The sequence below is a fragment of the Colletotrichum higginsianum genome, chromosome 10 (genome assembly GCF_001672515.1).
Source record: "Colletotrichum higginsianum IMI 349063 chromosome 10, whole genome shotgun sequence".
Classification (NCBI taxonomy): domain Eukaryota; kingdom Fungi; phylum Ascomycota; class Sordariomycetes; order Glomerellales; family Glomerellaceae; genus Colletotrichum; species Colletotrichum higginsianum.
The window spans coordinates 1862073-1885403 of record NC_030962.1 but is presented as its reverse complement, the minus strand read 5'-3'; the positions used below and the strand labels follow the sequence as shown (position 1 = coordinate 1885403).

At 54.6% G+C, this 23331-nt stretch overlaps 5 protein-coding genes across 5 annotated transcripts; 1 reads left to right on the top strand and 4 right to left on the bottom strand.

Moving 5' to 3' along the window:
• Positions 1 to 683: 683 nt before the first annotated feature.
• On the bottom strand, positions 684 to 2292 carry CH63R_14049 (VHS domain-containing protein; the record flags this gene model as incomplete). Its single annotated transcript, XM_018309023.1, is given in 5 exon segments — positions 684 to 970; positions 1054 to 1210; positions 1266 to 1739; positions 1795 to 2190; positions 2209 to 2292. 5 exon segments carry the CDS (start codon positions 2290 to 2292, stop codon positions 684 to 686), a joined length of 1398 nt encoding a protein of 465 aa, XP_018151341.1.
• Positions 2293 to 4253: 1961 nt separating this feature from the next.
• Positions 4254 to 4964, top strand: CH63R_14048 (Phosphoribulokinase/uridine kinase; the record flags this gene model as incomplete). Its single annotated transcript, XM_018309022.1, has 1 exon — positions 4254 to 4964. The coding sequence occupies one exon, from the start codon at positions 4254 to 4256 to the stop codon at positions 4962 to 4964; it is 711 nt and encodes a 236-aa protein (XP_018151340.1).
• Positions 4965 to 9709: 4745 nt separating this feature from the next.
• CH63R_14047 (uncharacterized protein) lies at positions 9710 to 10004 on the bottom strand (the record flags this gene model as incomplete). Its single annotated transcript, XM_018309021.1, has 2 exons — positions 9710 to 9774; positions 9836 to 10004. The coding sequence occupies 2 exons, from the start codon at positions 10002 to 10004 to the stop codon at positions 9710 to 9712; spliced, it is 234 nt and encodes a 77-aa protein (XP_018151339.1).
• A 213-nt stretch (positions 10005 to 10217) lies between these two features.
• On the bottom strand, positions 10218 to 10851 carry CH63R_14046 (uncharacterized protein; the record flags this gene model as incomplete). Its single annotated transcript, XM_018309020.1, has 2 exons — positions 10218 to 10519; positions 10716 to 10851. 2 exons carry the CDS (start codon positions 10849 to 10851, stop codon positions 10218 to 10220), a joined length of 438 nt encoding a protein of 145 aa, XP_018151338.1.
• Positions 10852 to 22943: 12092 nt separating this feature from the next.
• CH63R_14045 (uncharacterized protein) lies at positions 22944 to 23278 on the bottom strand (the record flags this gene model as incomplete). The annotated part of the gene is made up of 2 exons (XM_018309019.1): positions 22944 to 23116; positions 23260 to 23278. The coding sequence occupies 2 exons, from the start codon at positions 23276 to 23278 to the stop codon at positions 22944 to 22946; spliced, it is 192 nt and encodes a 63-aa protein (XP_018151337.1).
• Between the last annotated feature and the right edge of the window lie 53 nt (positions 23279 to 23331).

Genomic DNA, 23331 nt, shown 5'->3' with positions numbered 1-23331 from the left:
ATGCCGTATTGCAACCTCACGGCCTGATTTGATGTCGCATCGGAGCCGCGGCGGGGGTTCACGTTGTCGTTTGTTTGTCGGTCCGTCGTGTCGGCACGGGGAGTTGTGTTTCGGCCGAGCTATTGACGGTGGGAGAGATATACCCGTGCCCCGTGAGGGCTCATCTCATTGGATGGAGCTGGTCCCGGCCAGAGGGTCTGGAGGAGAGGGCAATATTGGCACATGGCACATGTCGCCGAGGGACGATGGGATCGTAGCATCTCCGGCGGGGGCATCGGGCGATAGAGTCCGGAATGGGCGCTCGGCGGGGACCTTGGGGTCCGGGCGCTGTTCCCAAAAGGGGATTGCGGCCGAGGCGGGACCAACAGTGGAAGGTCGATGGTGACCGATTGCGAGCTTTCGGAAAAGGGGGACTGGACTCCTGCATCCAGTGAGCAAACCCAATGGCCCCCGGTGGCTAGGATTAAGATATCATAAGTGCTCAACTCGACTCGCTTCGTCATTGGGGAATCTAAACGGGCGCTTCGTTCGCTACATGACTTGTATGATCCAAAACCGTCAACAGAAACAGCCTGTCGGCCACAGAGAACCCCGTCCTACATGGCTGGGTATTCCTTCGATAAGAACGTTGGGTAAATGAAAAAGGGGCGACGCATGTGATGGAACATGCCGGTCATGCAGCATCACCATCTTGGCTCTGTCCTTTCGGTGGCTGGGGTCTCGAGCGCGTTCTTGTCGGCGAACGGGTCATCGTCGTCCTCCTCGTCCGAATCGGGCTGAACCTGCTGGACGGGGGGTCTGGGGGGCTTCGCCGGTGCAGGTGGCGCGGCGGGAGGAGCGGGAGCGGGTCTCGACCTCGGAACCGGACGGGGTGGAGGAGGCGGACGAGGCGACGGCGTGTTGCTGATGCTCAGACCAGAAACGTCGGGAGGGGGTGGAGACATGGATTGCTTGCCCTTTTCGGACACCACTGGAGAGTTGTCAGAACGTGTGTGAGAGAGAGAGAGAGAGAGAGAGAGACGGGATCGCTTCATAAAGTAAAGGGAGTCGTACTTCGGTAGATGTGAGCCTGCTCGGCAAGCTCGTCATCAGAATCACTGTCGGCGTCAATGGACCGGTCGAGTTGCTCGAACGTCATGAGGGCGGTGACGAGCTCATCGTTGGCTCTCAGAAGGCTGCCGAGCCACTCCTCCGATTCAATATGGTGGATCTGAGGCAGTTCGTTAGTTGAGGCTCGCAAAGGACGACGATGATGGCGAGCTCACGTAGCGTAAGATTTTCCGCCTGAGCTGCTTGCAACCTTCAAACTGCTCAACAGCTTGCGGGTTCTCCGAGATGCGCTCCCTCTCGCGGTTAATGGTCTGGAGATGGTTGGTCAGGTTGGTGACAGCGATGGAACTCTCGGCAATGGCGCCCTTCATGGCATCCTTCTCTAACTCCAGGTTGAAGGGCTTGCGCTTGCCCTTCTTGTCCTTTTCCTTTTTCTTGCTCTTATCTTTGGACGAGCCAAAGAAAGAGCTTCCGGACCGGGACGAAGACTTGGCGTGGCCAGAGGTGGTGCTGGCGTTGGGGGAATCGCCGTACGGCAGATAGGGCGTGCGCTGCGGCTGGGAGGACTCCCCTGCACGGCCCGTGGGCGAGGAAGGCTTGTCCTCCTCTTCCTCGCCAAACGGGTTCTCCGTCTCCCGAACAGCCTTGGACCTCTCCTGGGTGACGGCGACCTTGCGTTTAGGCAGTTCCTGTAAAACAGTGTGTTAGTTACGGCTACCAACTTCGGTAGATGGCTAGCCATACCTGGTGCAGCTTGGCGATGCGCTCCAAACCGGGAGTGCTCTTGTACTGAGACCAGCTGCGGAAGAGTTCGGTGCACTTCTTCTTGACGTCCGGGTCAGACAGGTCAGATGTTCCGCAAACTCGCAGGCGTTCCAGTAGGGTCTCGTCAGCGAAAGCACGCTGGAAACGAGGGCCGGCGTTCTGGATAAGGCCATCCAAGATGGTCAAAGCTCTGAGCTGGCGGTGAACGTTGCCGTACTTGAGCTTCTTGCGGATGGCGCGGGCGGCTTCTCCGGGGCCGGACGCCTGAAGCTTGATGACTTCCACGAGGTCGGGGATGCCGCTCAAGTCATCCTCTTCGTACGTCTCGGCGGTGAGCGTCTCGATGCTCACCGTGACGGCCGAGTACGGCTTCTTCTATGGGCAAGTCAGTACTTTGAGCCGCTCAAGACATGTTGGAAGTTGTTTAGGTGCCCATGATGCCCTGATATATTCGTCATGCGACATGGACATGAACATGGCTCCGGACGAATCAACTTGATCGGTCGGCCCTCGCGCATGCCATGGCTTGCCGAGGAGGCCGAAAGTGGGAACGATGAGGAGTAGAAGTCAGGGCCTACCTGAGAGAACATGATGCCGGAGATCAGACGCTGTGGTTGGTATCTTCAAAGAAAAGAGGCGTCGATGGCAGTGGCGCGGCCCAGCTCGGGTGGCTAAGAGAGGAGGAGTTTAATGAGAGGGAGGCTATCGCTGGCAGGTACCTAGGCAAATGGACAAACGCTGGGCGATGGTCGGAGGTCGTCGATAAGAGCAAAGGATGCGGCCCGAGACGAGCAGGTGGTCGATCGCCGGGAACGTGAGTAGGTAGATCAGGTAGAGATATGGCAATGAGAATGACAACAGTCGGTCGTCAAGATCGGGCTCCGGGTCGGGCTCGGGAGGGAATGTGCACGAGGTACGAGATGAGTGATGAGGGACGGACGAAGGCAGGCGACAGGCGTGGTGGGGCAGGGGGGAGGGAGGGGCGGCACGCCCTCCAACTCAGGTTGCTTGCGTTCCGCGGGGTGGCCCGGTACCTACCTGCCTCGGTACGTACCCGAAGCTGTCCTGTCCAAGCCTGGCGCGCGTACCTATTTGAGGTGAGGGAGGGACCCCGCTGACGTAGTCTCACTCAAAGCCCGTGGAACCGACCCGGGAAACCGACCTTGGTCACGAATCCCGCCAAAAGTGGTTTCGTTTTCGTTTGTCAAGGCAAATCAAAAAACATCGCAACTCGGGGTAAAAGAGGAGAAGATGTCGAGAGTTTTCATCAAGGTTCAGGGCTCTGAGCCGCACAAGGCTGAGCCAAACTGCCCAACTCTCTCGACATCTCACTTTCCCTCACTCACACTCTCAGTCAAATCTCAACATCTGACGAAACAAGCTCGCACAAGCGCCTGGAGCACGGGCTCTCCCTTACTCATCGGCCAACCGGCTTTAACCCTGTGGGGTCTGTCAGTTTCCTCGCCCGGCGCTGTGATCCGACTTGACCAATCAATCGGTTGGGCATAACAGATAGTCTGCATTAAATTGGGTGGAAGAGCTGCAATTCGAACCTACAAGGTTGAAGACTATCAAATGGGAAAGCTCTGAAGAGTAACTATGCCGTTCGCAGTGACATGCACAAATACAGGATCAGAGTGGGCTCTGACGCACACTAGGTAGGTACTTGAACAACTTATTGCTGTCAGGCCGTCATCCAATCAGATCTCAAATCCCCGATGGCACAATTGGCTAGCGCGTCAGACTGTTAATCTGGAGGTTGGTGGTTCGAGCCCACCTCGGGGAGAGCAAGTGGTTAGATTCCACAATCAATTGAGATTCTCATCTTTTGCAGTTATCAGTAATACTTCTTTTTTTGATCATTTAACAGCGCCAACCCGATCGCTGGATACTAATAGTCGTGCTGCTTACCTCACCTACTAACACCATCAAAAGTTCGTCCAGAACTCTCTCAACCAAGGTCCATAGGGCATTCTCAATATTAGCCACCGGCCGCGCTGCCACAGATGTCTACAACGCCTCTCAAATGCTCACTATTTCGTTTATCTTCAAGCACATCATCTTGCCGATGTATGCAATTCGAGCACAAAGCCTTCTCATTCTGTTGGAAGGTCCCACAATTGTAGCTGTTTTGGTTGCGTGGAGAGTCGAAGGTTACTAACGTTGGCGCGGTATGTGTAGGTACTGCCGCGCCGGCCGGAGCGGGGCTGCTGATGAGGAACCGGACTCAGATCGGGTGACTGTGGTCCGATACGCCTCCAAGGCCGGGGCACAGTGTCCGGAGAGGGAGGAGCCTCGTCGGAAGTCGTTTAGTTAAAGCTCTGACCCTGATTCAATTAGACTTCGCTTACTTCTGTCACTTGTAAGGCTCGTTATATCCAATATTCTCGATCAATTACAAGGCCCAAGCCAAGTCAACGCCAACACAACCAGTTAACATGGAGTCGACCTACCAATCCCTTGTTCAGCGCATTCTACGCAAGTGGGACGAAAAGAGAAGCTCGGAACCCGGCACAATTACGAGACACCCTCGTCTCATAATCGCACTCGCGGGCCCGCCGGGTTGCGGCAAGACAACCATCGCCCGCCATGTGGCCTCCGCCATCAACACATCCCCGGGGCCGCACCCCAAGTCGGTAGTCTTGTCTGCAGACGGCTTTCACTTGCCCCTCGAAGCCCTGCAAGCGCTCCCAAACTCCGCGGAGGCTATCGCCCGGCGCGGCGCGCCGTGGACCTTTGACGGCCAAGGCGTCGTCGACCTCATCCGCCAGCTGCGGGCTGCTGCAGGACTGCAGCCCGTTCAGGTCCCGACGTTCGACCACAAGCTGAAGGACCCAGTTCCCTGTGGGCTTACCATTGACGCGGATGTAGAGGTCTGCATCGTCGAGGGAAACTATCTGCTCGTGGACGAGGAGCCGTGGGAACGGATTGCAGCGCTCGTGGACGACCGATGGCTTGTGAGAGTCGAACCGACGCTGGCTCGGGACAGAGTTGCTGCGCGTCACGTTGCGGCTGGAATCGAAGAGAGTTTGGAGAAGGCATTGTCGCGGGCGGAAAACAACGACATGATCAACGGGGAGCTTGTTGCAAGGCGTAGTGAGGGCAGGTATGATTTGCTGGTTGAGAGCATAGAGCAAACGTCAAACTAGATTGCCATTTTCTTTTGTGTCATCAATGATCGGGACTTGATTGGCATGCAGAGTGAGCTGTGACATCCCGGGGTCAGGTCATCGTAATAGAAGTCCCCGGCAGGCTCATCCATAACCCCCCCTCCAGGGCCGAGGCCATGCAAAACATTTCGCTCAATCTACTCAGGGAGACATATCGATACCCTAGTTTCCGTCCTGTTGCCTTGGAGAGTGGTGGAACCCTAACTCGAGCACTCATAGATTCAACGTAGTTAAGAGTCTGGTATCCGGTATCAAAGAATGACTTCCTTGTCCATATCATGGCAACAACTCTCTACAACTCAGACATGTCTCTCTTCGTCCACCTTGGGTCTCTGATGTCTTTCGAATTTCAGAAATCATCGAGTTTACATTTTTTAGTCGCTTACACGCATCATCAACTACCAACAGAGAGAAGACATGTCCAACTCAGAGTACAATTCTCTCCGGCTGGCCACACAGATAGCAATAGTAGGCTAGTGTTTACACAGATAGTCTTGGAACATACTAGTTACATGCTATAGTTCCCGTCAAATTCGGCTTCCCGATCGCTGTTAAGTCATCGCAGACCTGATGTGATTCGGTGGCCACATTCACGGCTGCTACCCGTCTGCGCAGATGCAAATACAGGCAACTAAATCTTTCAGCTTAAATCCCGGTTGAACACAGCCCGAGGCAACTGAAACTATCGAAGAGAGCTTCGGTTATGACTTTACTGCATATCTGGAGGCTTTACGGTACCTTGTAGTAATCTACGTTCGTCCGTCATTTACATCGGTAGTCTGCAATGTTCCTGTAGAATCGGAGCGTACGGGCCTTTATATGGAGCGGTAGTCCCACGTTAAGACTGATTAAGGTCGCTAGATGATCTATCATGAATCACGTGAGGACAAAATCGATAAAAAAGCGATATCCCTCGGTAAAATGAGTGCTAATTTACGTCGAAAAAACAAACAGTATGCCCATAACCACCTGATCGGTGCTGTCAAGTAAATCCCGATAGATCTGATTATCAAAATGCCTTTGTTTTTGTCTCTTGCGATTCCTCAATGCCCATGGCATTGAAACCAAGCCGAAGGGAGTCTATCAGAAGCTTTCTCTTAAGGGATTTCAACCTCCTTGGCACTGGACTGGCCCCAAACCCCAATGAGAGTGTCCAGCTTGGCCCCCAAACATCATGTTAGGCTGTTTCTCATGCGCTCACATGTGGTACTGTTGACGGGTGTCTTGTATGTTCTGACTATGAAAGATACATCCGAGGCAACGCTCGTGGTCTTTGTTCATACTCTTATAAAACAGCAAGCCGAGCATCATCTAGGTATCACTTGAAGACGGCTGCCTTAGGACTCTTTCGTGCCGGTCGGTCTAATAATGCAGTAGAATCCAGTTCCAAGAACAGGCTCAGGTGTGACACAATTGGCGAGGTATCTCCATCTCCTCACCATCGACAGTCACGAGAACATGGGGCTATCAGGACGAGGCCGTAGCAAGGCGACGTTGACATGGGAAGCTGACAACACCAGCTGCAAGCAGTCAGGCGCCCTACTTCCTTTGCCAGATCATCAACGCGCCCCATAATCAGAAAGCAAGGACCCGATTACTATCTCTCACAAGAGACACTTCAACGTACCCCAGTCCGCTTGTCAGGATCATTGACCTCACGGGAGAACAGCCGGTTTACCGCGCAGGATTGGCCGATCCATAGATCAGAGGTGTGGATATATGATGATGGAGGAGATGCATCATGGACTCCTGTGGTCTCCAATGTCCATCAACATCACCCAGGGATGTCTCATCTACCCTCAACGTTGGAGGGGGAGCATTCGAATTGGCTGAGTGAGAGGCATGGCTCACCTATTCCAATCAACCATCAACTGCTGACATTCAGCGTGGCGAAGGCGGCATGGAATACCAGCTTGCAACAGGACAGCCGCATCACGAGGTTGTATCCGAAACTGCGCCGAGGAATTCACCATCACTACCAACCGCTTCCAGAAAAGATTTCCATCAAAGATACACAGCCCGGATGTCTTATACCTTGTTCCGACAACCCGTCCCGGGCGGAAACTCTTTCACATTACTACCATCCACGCTGGGCAGGGCCAACCAAAAGCGCAGGCAAACTGCTGTTTCCCCAGATTACCAGCACGGTACATCGTCACCCGACCCCTTACAACGGATATAACCAGGCTGTACGTCGCCTTTGCGGAAGCTCTGGCTATGCTGCGATGTTGATGGTGTAGTCGCCTCAAGCGTTATTGGGCCGCAGGGGCAGACGCGTCCAGCGGTAGATCCTCTCATGTGCTGTACACGCTGTCGATCCACGTGGTCACGGTCGCCAGTCCGCAATTGCCATGCCTATTTACCACGAGCAGGACGTATCATCACTAGGACAGCACCGTTTTTGTGCGTGGGGAGTTGTGCTGTCCCAGACGGAAAAGACCTCATTCAAGGTACTCGGTGGCCAGGACAGAGGAGGATATTTTCCGGTTCACTGTCCGATCTTTGTAGCTTGTGTGGCGAAGTGGCATGGCCGGCAAGTTTTTCGCCGCTTTTGAAAGGCGATACAAGCGGGATGCGGTAAGAGGTCACTCGACGTAAACCACTGCGCGGGAGGTGTGCACCTCTTTTCATCCATCGCCATCAACGCACAGCATCTCGCCGGTCATGAACCATGGGAGACTTCCCACGCTACTAGCCCTTCTGAAGCGCACCTACGCACACCACGAACCTTCTTGCTGTCTCAAATGTGTAGCGGTGAGTGCGGCAGCGTTTATCCGACGCGTTTAGCCTAAACGACGCGAGCTCCCGATCTGGTGTACTCGTTACCGGTGAAGGCAGTCGACAGGCGAACCCTTGTCTACGTGGCATTCTGGGCTTCTGGGGAAATGAGACACTTTTCTCTTCGGTCATGAGCTCAACATCACGATCCCAGCTTCCTGGAACAAGATGACTAAGGCTGATGCGTCGTCGCGTGGATAGATGGCAAGGCCAGCATGAGCCATGAAGCGGGTGTGGTGATGGTTTTTAAGGCTATGAGGATAACATAGGTACCTCCAGAAGGAAAATGAAGCACTTACCGTGGGGGAAACCCCCCCAAAAAGAAACAAGACAGTGTCCGTTTGGCACTGAGTCTAGGTCATCATTACAAAGTCCGGGGTACAGATCGCAGTATCTCCCTGATCTTACCCCATGGAACCCTCAGGCCTGTTGGCGAGGCATGTCCATCAAATATTTGTTCACCGGTAACTCATTGTAATTTTCTGATTGGACATCGTAAGAAGAATTTTCATCACACTTGTGCTCCCGGAAGGACGACCTTCCGCTCATCACGGAGGCTGAAGTTGCCTTTTATTTGATACGTAGGACATGAATACTTAATCAGACTCGTTCCGATGGGCAAAGAGGAGTGGAACAAAAAACTGAATAAAGTCCATGAGACCACGAGTGAGTCCCACCGACACTTGAAGCCGTAGAGGCACTTGGCCCGAAGTCCCGAGCCTGGTATTGCTAAAAGGTGACCGGGGCACACCACCTCTGACCGAGAGTCGACAACCCCTGGCACCTCGAACAGTCACGACACACCTTGTCGACTTCATCAGCGGAAGGATTTCCCAACGAAGTTACATCCCGCTCTCCAATCTTGCCGCGTCAGACCCTACTGGAGGGACCGGACCGAATGACGGCTGGAGGAAGCTGGCACACGGGGATCATCAGTTTCACCCTCCTGGAAGCCATGATCTTTTCTCTCATAGCTGACCTAGACACCCTCGAATTATCCACTCGTAACTGGCGGGACGACACAGGCGGGCGTCGGAGTCCAAGGCTTCTCGCCGGCCGTGCGGTCCCTTTCTCGCTGAATTATCTTTCCGGTTCCCCTATGCCGTCACAGAGAATCCAGGTTGCGCCCGGTAGCACAAACCCGGGGTGCGGAAAGGCCAACTGACCTCTCGAATCCTTCCATCCTGTAGAACGTTGCCCAGGAATAGACAAGATCTGACCCAGTCGTGATGCCCTCTGCATTTCCATCCAGTCGTGCCACCCGTCAACCCCTCCCCTTTGGGCCCACCCCTCCCTCCCTCTTTCTCCCCCACGAGACTTGCATGCTGATTCACGGGGGGAGCAGCCCCCCCGCGGGGCCACCAGGGGGGTGGGCTGAGGATTGCATCACCATCCCGCGTCTTGAACCAAGCTCTGCGCGCGGGTGTGAAGCACAAATCACCACACCGCAACACCGCGAGCCCTGCTGGACGACACCGTTCGAGGCGGATCCCCTCCGTGACACGGCGTCCCCGCTCGGGTCGGGTTGCGGCCTCCACTGGCCACTCGATGCGCCGGGCCGCGCGATCGCTATCCAGCTCGCGGCATTGGCCTGCGCCGTTGCACTTGGGGACGCCAGCCTCGTATATTCCTTCTCCCCTGACTTCGCCCCCCTTATGGGCGTTGTTGCTTTGAGGCTTTGTCTAGAAATCCATAGTTCCTGAAATCACGAGCGTGGCTTATGTCTCACTCCCCGTATGCTCCATAGGTTCTCTTGGGGAAGAATTAACTGACGATGGAAGGATGACGCGAAGGATGACGTGAGAAGCGGTTTCTGGAACGACGTACGAAGCAGGAAACTTGGACTCCTTGCACAAACTTTGCCGCATGACATCCAGGTTTCATCTTGCGCGCCCTGAGATGAATCTTAGATTTAGTTTCTCTTGAGACTTGAAATGGCGAGTACTTTATACCGACGAATGCTTAGGTCCGCCAATGTCCCTCGTCGTGAAACCCAGCCCCGAGTTCGTATCTGTCACGGATCAGTTCCTTGTGTCCTGTATTGCCGCTCGAGGCTGACAACTGCCTCGTACCTGAAGCTCGTGTTGAGTGTGGCGCCTCTTGCTGGGTTGGGAGTATGAAATCTGTCAGGACTGCTCGTGCCGTGAACTCTTTGGAGGAACACAAAGACGGCGGGTTCTTCTGAAGCCGAACGGCTAGGTGCATCTGCTGTTCAGGGCCAGGTTCCAAACCCTGTGCCATGGGTTCAATGGTACATCGTCTCGATACAGAAGTCGAAGGCAGCATACCTGGTGTCAAAATTGTTGCATCTGGCCGAAGTGAGAGGTGCTTTAATTTTACGCCCTGAATTACATCTCAGCTTTCATTCTGTGGCAACTGGCTAACTGTTTTACGCGTAGGTCACTGGATCTCCATGCCAACAACGTTGGCCAACGACTACACTACTCTGTGTCACTACAATCGTGAGATGTAGACTATCGAAGTATCAGGGGCAATTTCGAGTTGTGAGCATCGTCGTCTTATGAGGGCACCGCCAGCCGACCAAAGCCATTGGGTAGTCTTAAGAAGGTAGATGGCGTAGCAGGTGCTCCGAGATACGTTTCTAGTATTTGAACAAGTACAAAGACACATGAGCTGTTCCCCGTAAGACATTGAAGAGTTATAATTCGGCTTGCCGGAAATATACCGCGGTCTATTAGACACACACAGGGAGAGGAGGGTAATGGCGGGGAAACGTCGCATCTTCGAGCATGACACTACGACTTCGGGTTACCATTCGCTTAATGAAGAGAGATCATGAAATCAACTGATTTAGTTGATACTTGAACGCCTTAGACGATCCGTGAGAGCTACGTCGGTGGTTCATATGCTTGCTGCCAATGTGCTGGCAACATCTGCCTCATCCGGATGAAGGGGAAGGGGTAAGACGGACTGAAAGCAAATCACACTCACTCGGGTCCTTCGTTGTAAGTAGAACCATGGTGCTGATGTCGTTTTTGGCTTCGTAGTTGTATTTGTGAACGCCTCCCGCACGTCTTACGCTCAAATCATGGCCGCACCACGATCTTGCCATCGACGGGATCAACATGCGCCGCAGGCATGCTTCCTACGCTCATTGACGTTGCAAAAAAGATCATCCACAGACTCACCGAAGGCAATCCCATCAGCCAACGTCTGACCACCATCAGCCTCGCTATCCAGAACCAAATGTTCATTGTCTCGCGTGTTCATTGACACGCCCCTCCTCCACCTTGATCAAGAACACACCAAGCCACATCTCATGATTTCTAGCATCTCGCCCCCCAATCTACCGTTGTCAGCAAGACCCATGCCACTCGTGGTCTTCGCAGAAAACTATTATCAGGAAGCATATGAGAGCCGACGGAGCCGAGGGCTAGTGCAATCCATGGCCTTCCATGTGAACGACGTGAGGAAAAGAGAGAGAAAGAGAACGTGCGACGCCCGAGTGCCGCCCTGCTGATCGATGTCGTCTGCCCAATACCACTTTTATCAAACGGTTCAATATCACGCCGATATGTCCTTGTTGTATGCCTCACGAATGAGGTGATGCCAGTCACGCTGTCTAATGGAAGTAGAATAAAACAAAGACCTCATTCGATTGCCGCGCCATATAGCACACTCACCTGACACCTCAAGGATCGAGGTACCTTGGAGCTCAGCCGCGGCGCCAACTCGCCAACACATCAATCACAGCCGACCTCCCGAAGGGGGGGGGGGCAAACGTGACGCTGTGCTGACGGTCATCCCTCATCTCACCCACGGCCGCGGCCCGTCCCCAGCTTTGCACCAGCCCAATCTCGCCCGTAAGCCCGTGATTGCCGCCGACTACGCCGACCGTGGGGGGGGAAATGATGATTCAGGATGCGTGGGGAGGTGATGACTGCTCTCGTGGCGTGCCATCGTAAACCTCCTGCATGAAATGCACCTAGGCACGCGAGCTTTCGCAAATGCAAGCGGGACCAGAGCTTCTCTGGTGGAAGACCCTGAGCTAGACCGCGAAGCGATGCCGGTAGACTCTGACCGCGACTCGTGATGATGCCCTCACGTCCACGTTAAAGCCCCGGGCGGCGACGGCGGCATTTCACATGCCGCGCGGCGGGTGCAGTTCCTGCAGTAGGACGGTGCCTCGGAGGGGACGGTCTCAAACCCCTCACCGCATCTCCGGGCCCCTGACTCTTTCTCTCTCTCTCTCTCTCTCTCTCTCTCTCTCTTCCGCCTCAGCAAACGACCTTGACGCGAAGAAGTCGCTGAATACGTGCGCATGACTTTCCTCCTCCGCCGCCTCTGGAGCTGTCTCTCCAACGGAGCAAGCGACCTCACACCGCATTGAGCGCAATAGAATCAAACCAGCCTCCAATAAGGAGAACCATCATAGTACAGTCGTTTTAGTGAGAACGCACCCCCCCCCCCCCCCCCCCCCCCCCCCTCTCTCGCCTCCCGTCCTGGGGTAGTTGCATTCGCCGACAACCGTTGAAGAGAACAGGCGAGTGGCGTGGCAGCGGCGCTAGATGCCGAAAGCAGGCACATCTGACCTGGTGGGTGGTGTGAGAGTTTGGCGAGCGGCGCATCTCTTCCTTGATCCTTTCCTCCCATGCCCTCCTCATTTCGAACGGGGAAACTCGTCCCTTGATCTGCCCGGTGGCGCAGGTCAGCAGCGCCGGAACGACGATACGGACGGACGGGGCATCCGGGGGGACGAGACCTCGCCGAGGTTGCATCTGCTCCTTTCGCGCCGTTCCCGAAACATCGTTTGTCCCCTCTCCCCAATCGGTTGCGCGTGATGAACACCTGGCACTGGATACTTGAGGGTTTCACGAGAAGAAACGGACTGAGAACGATTCATCCGTCCATATGCCTCCAAGCAGAACATGGACGGAGCTGGAATCCAATACCGTCTCTGCCACGACACAAGGTGCAACCACATCCAGTCAGCGACTGCGAGAAGTACTTATTCCTTGGTCTAAATGTGTATCACTGGGAGCGAGAAAGCACGATGCTTATTTGGGAGTGAGACGCAGGGCAGTTCAGCCACTTGTGTGAGGGCCGAAAGGATCAGGTCACGGACACTGCAATGAGATGCTGAAGCCTGGAGCTGCAGCACAAAGACTGATGACCAGGAGGCTCAGCTAGAATATGTGCAATGGCGGTAGAAGCAGACAGACCTCTCTATACATGGTGGCTGACTCACGTTCTCAATGTCACCCACCCGCATCCCAATTGTGATGTCGGTAGGCGAGAGATTTACACACCTGGGAGAATGGTGTGTTTATCGAATCTCCCAAGGCCGGCAAAGTGACAATTTGCCAGAACGAGACACAAGAAGCTGACTGAACCGCTGCTGCTCGTTGTCTTTTTTTGATCAAAGGGCCACAGGATGCGGAAAAAGAATAAAACTAGAATCAATAGGGTTGCAAGCGTCTACCCCAGGTTACAATACAAGCAAGTCTCTTTTCCGTCCGCAAACGGATTCGTTCCCGTCGGCCTGAGGAGTCATGAGAACAAACAACAGGACGAAGCCTGCAACTAGCCTCCGAGACGGGGAAATAGAGATGTCTTTGAACACGATCACCACCCTGACACAAAGTACACCAAAGCAAACAACCATAATAATAATAATAATAATAATAATAATACATTAAGTTTTTATCTTTATTGTAAAATTCTCGGAATTTTTCAATTCCAAGACATTTCTTGGGACCATGGTTGACGGCGGCGTCTTTCGCCCGGGTTCCGTTTTGATACACACCACAGCCGCCCCTCGTCCAAGTCAGGGATCACGGCTCCAGGCTTACCGCGGTTTACAAAGTCACCAAGTGCTGCCTGCCATTGACGAGTGACATGGGCCAAGTGGTCGTCATATGCCCTAGTCGCCTCGCCGCTGGAACTTGGCCGAGGGAAGGACAAGGACAGCACGAAGAGAGAGAGAGAGAGAGAGAGAGCAAAGAGAAGGCGAGTTGCCGGGCAAAAGCCGACCCAACGAGGCCGCCTCAATCTCATCTACATGGTTCCCAGTATGCCAATCCAGGCGAGATTCCGGGGAAACTTCGTGGAGGCTCCACGTTCTCGTGGCTCCCACTCCCAGTCCCCCCCGCTCTGGGCTGACCAGCACGGCATTTCGCAAGCTTCCCAGTTTGCCAGAATGCGGAGAGATGGGCTTGGCGAAGGGGGGGAAGGAGAGGGTGTGGCGGTGGACCTCGTCGGTATTCTGTCCGCCGTATTAGTTCGGAACTCGGGTTGAATTCGTCATTCTCTAAGAGGCGACCGGAACGATTTTTTTTTTGGGGGGGGGGGGGAGGGGGGTTGCATGAGAAACAAGGTGAAAACGTTCATCCGGGGGCGACTGGTCGGGTGGACGAATGGATGGCCATGGGCGTAACGTCCAGCAAGATCGGATGAGAAGAAGAACCGGAGGCGGTGGATGGGAAGACCCTGAATCGTGTCCTCGAGGTGTGTGTGTGTGTGTGTGTATGTGGGCGAGTGCACCCTGATTTTTCCCTTCGTCAGGTACACACTAGTAACCAAAATCTCCCATTACGGAAATATAGTGTAATAAAAAGTACGTTAGGACTAGGAGCGGAAGAAAAAGTTGGTCGTTCTGGGATGGCCGTGGTTGAGTCAAGATCCAGGGTCTACAGCTTGGATGCCAACCATTCTCTGCGACGGTTCCAGTTTCTTGGTTCGGAAATGGGCTGTCAGACAATGGTTGTGTATGTAGCACCAGAAACGGAACGCAGAAAATTCTATGCAACAGAATCATGTCATGGCATGTTAGTCGGAGAAATGGGGAGGGGGGGCTTAAGCTCCTTGACCATGGCCACGATGCGAATGCGACCTCATGCGTTGCGGAGGAGGTTCCGGAGTGCCAGCCATGGTCTCGTCTCGAGCAAAATGAGGTTCGGCTCTCTGGCTCTGCATGTCACGATGTAGCTTGTGGACGGACAGTGGTCAGACTGTCGACTGTCGACTAATGGTGGATTTCCCAGCCCCTTTGAATCGAATTTCTTGCATCGTGACCTTTTCTTTTTGCCGAGAAATTCTCCCTCGACGCTTCGGCCTGACAGCCTTGACGGGCCAGCGTGTACGAAGTGCCATTGTGACCAAAGTCCCGGCGTTGTGGATAGACTAAAGTAGAGTGAGGATGCAGTGTACTCTCTCTGTGCGGATAGACGCGATGGCACTCGGTGCAACTGCGGTGGTGATGGTTTACCGAGCGGGCCCCGACCCGCGACAAGAGAGAAAAGACAAGGGTTCTCCTCCTTCTCCAAGTCCGAACCAGGTCTGCTGCCTTGAAGGGCAAGTCGGGGAGCCCACTTTCAGGACAGAAGAGAGAGGGAAGAGACCGTCAAAGCCCGATGTCTCCCCTCTCTCTCTCTCTCTCTCTCTTGGACCCTATTGCATCGACACCACAGACTCCGTATGGGCGGGCGGCCACTGTGATATTCCCATGTCACAAGTGCTTCCAAGCGCGCAGCAAAGAGGAGGACCACCCCAAAAACGTGAAGAAACCAGGGGTGGTTTGCGTAATAAACACCCTCTCAAAGGCTGGAAGAACTTCGGCCTGCAGGGACCTGTCATCCCTCCATCCCCGCTGCCAGGGGGGGGCGTGAGGTCAGGCTTGCCCCCATCACTGGTTCTTCTCGTGATGACCAGGTTCCACATCATTCGGGTCTGCTCGGGCAATGCTCCCCCTCTCTGGGCTTCTGGACCTCTGGGCCCTCTCAGGCTTCAAGAGCTCTCCACCCTCGTTGGGCTGCCACGAGGGACAGAGAGGGATAGAGAGGTGGAGGAGGTAAGGCCAAGCAAGCGTACTGTAATACCCCTCTCGGCACACTCCGCTTTTCCTTTGTGCGGGACAAAGTTGGGGGAGTTGTGAAAGAGCTCTCTACTTGGCACTCTAGCACGTTCGAAAGGGCCAAGCCAGCGCGTGCTGCGTTGCCGCACCATCTCTCCCCAGCGTCCGTGGCAGAGGAGCATGATCGTGAGGATTGGGTCGAGGCTGAGCCGAGCCGAGGCGCACTCGAGGATGCGATGTGATCCGGTCACTTGTGGGGGTTTGTTCCGTGTTGGACATATCTTGAAGGCATGGTCAGCTACATAGGAGAAGGGTCCCTCTGTAGGCTCTAGAACTACCCAAATAGCTCTTGGATACCTGGTTGTTGTTGAAGGGGACACCATGGCGAACGACAGCAAGACACTGTCCACACCACTCTGATATAGCAGTGCGAAGATATCGCCAAATGGTTCTGCAAGACTGCAAAGGGCTGCTGGAGACCCTTCCTGCAGAACCGAGAGGATAGATCCCTTAAGGTCACAGTCAAACAGTCAGTCGACGAGACCCAAACACCTAAACACCGGGGCCATGTGGCGAGGCGGATTACCCGCCGAGTTTAGCCATCGGCGCCGACTGGTGGAGGATCCTTATTGCCGCGTGACGAGCAACAGGGCTGCAGAATGTCACGCTGCTTTCTCCCCCCCAGAGGCGCGCCCGGCCGGCGCCAAATGGACCGAACACCGCACACGACATTGGTGCAGCTCGTTTCCGGAGGATATTCCCCACGTGAGGGTTGTCGTGAGATGCAAAGAGATGCAAAGAGATGCAAAGAGATGCAAAGAGATGCAAAGAGATGCACCAAGGGACGAGGCATCGCTCCAGGCCCAGAGATCTTACAGGATGGGACTTGATGGCTCACCCTCGCTCGCCCTTTGGGCGATCTCCGACGAGGGACCATCGCTGATCATGCGCCTTGCGCATCGAGCCCTTTCCCCCGGACATGAGCGCTGGCTGTTCAGGGTCCGAGTTGCACATGAAGGATGATTACGGGCATGGGCGTTTTTGCCACCATCATCCAAGAATCCCCATCCCGTGATCGTTCAAGAATCCGTATTCCCTCTTTGGAAAGGGTCCCGACGTGGGTAAACATGGATGATAGACGAGCGACTCGCGCTACCGGTAATTTGCGCGTCCATCGGGGGGGGGGGGGGGGGAATAACTGGAGAATGCGGCAAGAGATTCAGCACACGATACCTCGACTTCTAGGTTGTTACTGACTGACATCCAGAGAGAGCAATCCAAGACTGAGGGGAAGTGGGGAGGTGCGTGATGTCCAGGTCGGGGGATATAGGGAGCCTGGAAGCAGACAAAAGCCCACCAGTCACATACGGATGGATACACGTGTAACGATGTGTAGAATGGAAATGGTCCATCGAAGGTGAAGAGGGGTAAGACGGCCGCAAAGAAAAGACATTGCCAATGCAAGAGGAATGCTGCCCTCTCCAGTATCGCGAGTACCTCATCAACAAAACAGTTCGCCGTCCTGCGCTCTCGAAGCCAACTAAATGAGGCTAGAATGACTTCTCTTGCTGAATGTTGGCGCGCCTGTATCAAGCACGCAGGGCACTTTGTATTATCCAGTTGCCCCTTTCGGCCCCAACACCGAACCCGTCGCCGTCTGGTCCCTGTCAAGGAGTATGACAGGGAGCCGGGCCTCCCCTAGAGACGAGCCGCGGCCGACTCCTCCGAACGCTGGTGCCGGAGCTCATTCTTGTGCGCTCTGGAGCCTGAAGGCCGGGCCAGCCAGGACCTTTTCCTCCACAAAGTCCCTCGTGGTTGGTGCGCTACGAACAGTCCGTGGGGGAAGGACGGCAACAAACGTTGGCGGGCAAGCAAAGGCTGTGGGCGTCGTCCTCTAGGCTATGCTGCCTTTCACTTTTGCGTCTCTCTCTCTCTCTCTCTCTCTCTCTCTCTCTCTCTCTCTCGGCTGGGATGAAGAGTTCTCCTTTGGCCTGATCAGTCGTGTTGCACCCATCACACAGCCAAGCGAAGGTCGCAACCTGTGAGCTGTGGCCCAGATGCGGATGGTGAGAAGGGACGGGTCACCCCAACGACTAGATCCATCCGAACCGTTTCCAAGATGCAGTCCAAGGTCTTTAACACGAGAAAACCCAAGGAACCCGGACGCGGTGTGGCCAGCGCTCGAGGCAAAACGACAGGGGGTCCTGCTGAGTCTTGTCTCTCCCCGCGTCTCTCATCGCAGACTTCCAGGTCCTCGATGTCTCGGACGGGGAAGACACGGTCGTGGCATTCTTTACCCCTCCATCATGCCAATGGGGGCCGGCGGGCTGCTCTGGTAGAGTACAGGGGACCATAACCACATGTGAATATCGCCATCTGCTGTCAAGGGCATCAAATGCTCCCCCCCAATAAGGCCACCCACCACCCCTGAAGGTTCTCGGCCCCGGGAGACACCGAGTGCATTTTTCGACATCCCTTACGAGTGGATGTCGCGAAAGATAGAAAAAGAAAGAAATAGAAAAAACGGGGAAGGGAAAAAAATAGACATCTCGATGTCGCGCTGACGGCGTGTGGTGGATGTATGCCGGGCCCCTCCCCTCCATCTCATCTCAGGCCTGGATTCCGAGTTCCCCGGCGCAAGAGATTCCCTCTGCTGGGAAGGGAATATATGACAGCCGCGAACCCGCCACTTTGGGCTGGATGTGACAAGTGACAGCTGACGAGATCCGTGACCCCCGTCGACAGCTCTGCGCATCGCGGGAATCTCACGCAGTGGACATCCGCGCCGCCAGCCAGCCAGCCTGGGCGGAATGTGCGGCTGGCCGGATCTAGAACAGCGAAAGTGGTACGGATACATATAGCAAATGGCCATTGGCTTCCCCTCCCCTCCAATGCCGCCAGCCAACGACGCACGCGGCGTTCCTGACACTGCCAGCCTGACAGAGAACTCAGAAATACTCCCCTTCTCCATCTTCCGGCCGAATGTCACCTGAAGCTGTCTCAGGACAGATGAGGGTGTGTGTGCGTGTGTGTGGCCAGGCCTGCCACGCCCTGGCAGCCTTCCCGTCCGGGGAAGCGACCCGGAGGATGTCCGGAAGAGAGGGCGGGAATGCGCGGTCCAGCGGCTTTCTTGGGCTGGGAGACGCCGAGACGGTCCATTTGGAGGGCGAAAGCCAAGAAAAGAAAAGAAGAAAAAAAAAGGGAAAGGAATGCTGATGGACCACTGTTCAGCGCCATATCACGTTCGTCTCACTCTCGACTCACACGCACACCCCTCCCCCTGAGAGCAGAGGGAGGGGAAACCATCAGCTGGGGTCCCTTTTGAGGTTTCGTGTTCATGCTTATTCTGTGGTCTTCCATTCCGCAAGTTACTCGCAAATAATAATATCATGCTATTAATGTTATTATCATTATTATGATTATTATCATTGTTACTGCAAGAAATATGAGCGGGCGCAAACCAAGTCGGAAATCGTTCACCTCCCCTCCCCTCCCCCCCCTCGTCACCGTTTATTAAACGACAGCCGATGGAATGCCCGTGGCGAGTCCCCGTGATGCTCAGTTTGACGTATCACTCACTACAATACGTTACAAACGACAACAACAACAATAACAACAAGCAATCACAACAGCAACAACAACAGCAGCAGCAGCAGCAACCAGAGTCTAATCCGGTCCGTCTCAAGTCCGATTTCGCCATTGTTATATTAGCTACATAAACTCCTCACGTACGTTACAGCAGGCAAGCAGGCCCGACAATAAGCTTCAGATCAGCTCAACGCCGCACTGCAGATCAGCTTGCTCCGCGCGGGAATGTCATGTCACCCCCCCAGACGCCGTGGCCACCCAAAGATCCGTTCCTGAGACCGACAGCTCGCCAATCGTGGCCTGGAGCAAAAACCCGGGGGAGGAAGCGTAGAGGTGACGGAACCGCTGACGTCTTTCTTTGCGAATCATTGCCAAAAGCCTCTGTGCTCGAGGAGTTGGGCTCGCTACGTCAACAGATAGGAGTAATAAGTCCACCAATTCCGAGGCATGTTTGTCCCTGCATTTCTCTTGAGACGGATGGGGTCAAGACGCACCTTGCCACTGGCGCCCTTGCATCGTTTGTTAAACCGCACTCCTACCTCTCCAAGTGTCAAACAAAGTCTTCCGTTAGGCGGGTGCCATACAGGTTGTTCGTCCCAGATACAAACAAAAATGAGCCTCTAGGTCCTCAACCGATGGCCCAATCGCCATCACAAATGTCGATTTTTTAATTTTAGTTTTTAATTTTTCGATACTAGACCGGTTCATGTGGCTCACTATCCCCTCATCCTTGTGCTGTCGGAGATGACAGAAGACAGGTGATAGGAGGCGAAGGAAGCCTCCCCGTCCAACAACGTCGAATCGCAGGGCATAAACAACATCTGAGATTCCACCTGTTTCGCCCCGGGCCGCGGACTGGGCGTCGAGTTGCCGCAGATGCTGGCTACCCCCGCGCCAGGGCCGAGTCTGCATTAACGACTCGACTAGACTCGACCGACTTCGATGATCCTTCAAACCCCTTCGACAGGCAGCCAGCAGTTCGCGGGGTTAGGGTGTGCCGGGGACGCACCTACGGAGAGGCCGCCGATCCTGTCCCGTTAAAGCCGGCGACCAGCCACATTCGGATCCAGAACGCTAGACATGACGAAACATGCAAGAGACACGACGACACCCGAGTTGAAGGTGGCAGAGAGAAAGAGGTAGAGGAAGAAGAAGAAGAAGAAACCAAAGCAAAAAAAAAAGAGAAAAAAAAAGGGAGGGAGCGCCGTTTGGGGCTGAATGGCGGCGACGGGTGTGAGATGCTGGTCATCAGGGGATGCTTTGCAGCCATGTCCGAACCAAATAACCCATGTCCATCGTCAAAGTTGTCTACCCACAACCACCACAACCACCATACACACACATTCCACCATCGGTCTGCCACGGGTTACACAAGACAGGACTCTGGTTTGAAAATTTCTTCTTCTTTTTTTTATTCTCATTTTTTATTTTTTATAAGTTTGTGAAACGCTCCGAGGGCCATACATCTCAGCCTGACCGTTGTGGCCGGCCGAGTCTTATCCAGTCCGAACAGTCAACTGAACAGCGAGTGATTCACGATTCGGTCAGCGGCGGTGTTTCTTGTTCCTCCTCACTGTCTCCGTCCAGGTCCGGTCGACCGCCAATCCGGAACACCAAGGGCTTGCTCCAGTGACACACATCTCACTACCGATGAAATGAGTCTTCAGAGTGTCGCAAAGCCCAGTACGCCAGGGACTAGACAAGAAAGGGGATGGGCTTACACCGCTCCCGCGCGTGATCTATCCCGCCGGAAGGGCTCTCCGTACCAGCGACCAGCGCGTCATGTCATAAAGGACCATCGTCCATCTGCTCCCCTACATGCGCAGAACCGAAACCCTGCAGTCTGCGGTCTGCAGAGAGAGAGAGAGAGATACAGGAGGATATGCACATCCAAAATAGACGGATGGTCCCAACAGATTGAAGTGCATGGCCAGATGGATTGCCATGCGCATGCTCCCTCACCGCCCCCCCCAGACGGGCGGTATGTCATCGCGTTTCGTCACCCGTTTGGGAACATCGCATATTGATTTACGTCCGTAACGTCGCCGTCAACCACGACCACCACGGCCACCCACAACGGTTCTGATGCTATCATCACCAACACCATGGCAAAAACTCAGACCCCAATTCGGCAGTGACCCTTCCTGCTTGGAGCAATCAACTTCTGGCCAAACATATCGGCGACAACCAAGCGGCAACCGCGGATCAGCGCCCCCCCCAGTTCCCCATGTCTCGGCTCACATGCACCTCGTAGCCGCGTTTGTCTGATAGACGACGGGATAAGACAGAGGGAGAAAGAACACCCCCAAAAATATTTATATAACAAAATAAATTACAAGCAAACAAAAAGCAAACAAAACATGGCGGCGGCAGTGATCGAGCGCCGCTCACCCGTTCAACGCCGCGTCGACGTCACCCATCCTCCCACGCACCCCCCTTCTAATGCATGAACTTGCCGTTGCCCAGAAGCCTCAGTCAAGGACCTGGAAGCGCGGCCGGGGGACGTTAAATCTCGAAAAAACACGACTGATCAATCCCGTCCCGTACCCTATCACCATCAACCACTTCCCTTCCCTCTCCATCTCCATCTCTCTCTCTACACTACGTAGAGAGCCCATCAACTTCTTTAGAGACAACGAGCATTGAAACCACACCAGAGGAGAGACTCACGCAGCTTACACCCCCCTGTCCCCGTTCCAATCGACCCCCCCGGTGTCGTCACACGCATAACGCCCGTACGGGCGGACATGCAGCCCAGTGCCAAAAAAGGCTTCGCAGAGCAGCATCGGTCACTGCCGTCGATATGACATTGCCCCCTTTCCTGGGCGTGCGGCGTGTCCCAAACGACATCCCCAAAGAAGAACCGCAAAGAGACGCAGAATCGTCCCGATTCGCAATGATAAGTAGTCAGCGCACATACTCCCCCCCCCGTCCATCCGCCGGGGATGCCCTCCCGTCCGTCCCGGAGGTGCCAAATGCCAGTGTTCGCCCTCTTCCGCCACAAACAAAGGTCAGCTGAGCATCCCCCCCCCCTCCCCCCCAAAACGATCGCCGGGGCGGAGAGGGAGACGATGCAATCGGGCACCACCTCTCCGCGTGCATTGCATCCTCTGAAACCCGAGAGGCTTCCCTTCTTGACTCTCCTCCGTTGATCATCTCCCTGAATTGTGACGAATTCGGTCGGAAAACAGCTGCATCCCACCGAACAACACACGTCTATACTCAACCATCTCAGCCACAGGCCGTCCCGCTGTCCCTTGTAAGAATCCCATTTACAGATTGGTCGGTCCTTGTCCTAGTGTACAACACCCTCATGGCCTAAAACATACGCCTATAGAGTGAGAAACTGGACGCATAAAAGGAAAGGAAAGGAAAGTATAGTGAAGTTTGTCCGTATACATTGTATAGATGGAAACATAATGAGGGTAAAAAAAAAAAAAAGAGGAATAAAGAAGCCGGGCCATGAATGATACTACTGTCCTCTCCCCCTCCCCCCAAAACGATACAGGCGCAACCACGTGTGTCCGCTATCCTCCCTTGACTGGCCAAACGATGCCTCTGCCTCCGTGAATGCGCAGGACCTTAGCATTGAACCCCCAAAACTGGACATATTAACAATACGCCGTCCTCGATGTTTTGTGAAACGAGCTTAGACCATAGCTAAAACCCCCCCTTCCACCAAGAGATGGACTCGATCGACAGTTAGTTCAACATCCCACGGCGCACTCGGCGAGTCCCACGGAGGCGGCAGGGTGGCACCATCATTGCCCGTGAACGGATTACCGGCCGTGGGGGACGTCGGCCGCATCCCGCGTCCGCGCAGAGGAGCAGAACGCACCTGAACGCGAGGACAGGACGACGCCCAGCAGCCCAGCATCCCGCGCGTGCGGCATCTCCGGCATCGCCTCACCCTCATTCATCTGTAGTCTTCGTCCCCTTGCCCAAAGATAGACTGACGGGATGGGGGGAAGGAATGCCCAGCTTTTCTCGAAAACGGCATGGAAGACCAATTCATCACACATACATACGCACACCTAATCTCCGACCCTGCGATAGATGACCCCCCCCTTTCAACCTCCGCGCCCACGCACTCACCGACAGACAACCTCTTCATTGTGACCTGCAACCCGACGAGGGTCGCAGCAGAAGGCAGGAAGAATCTCAGCT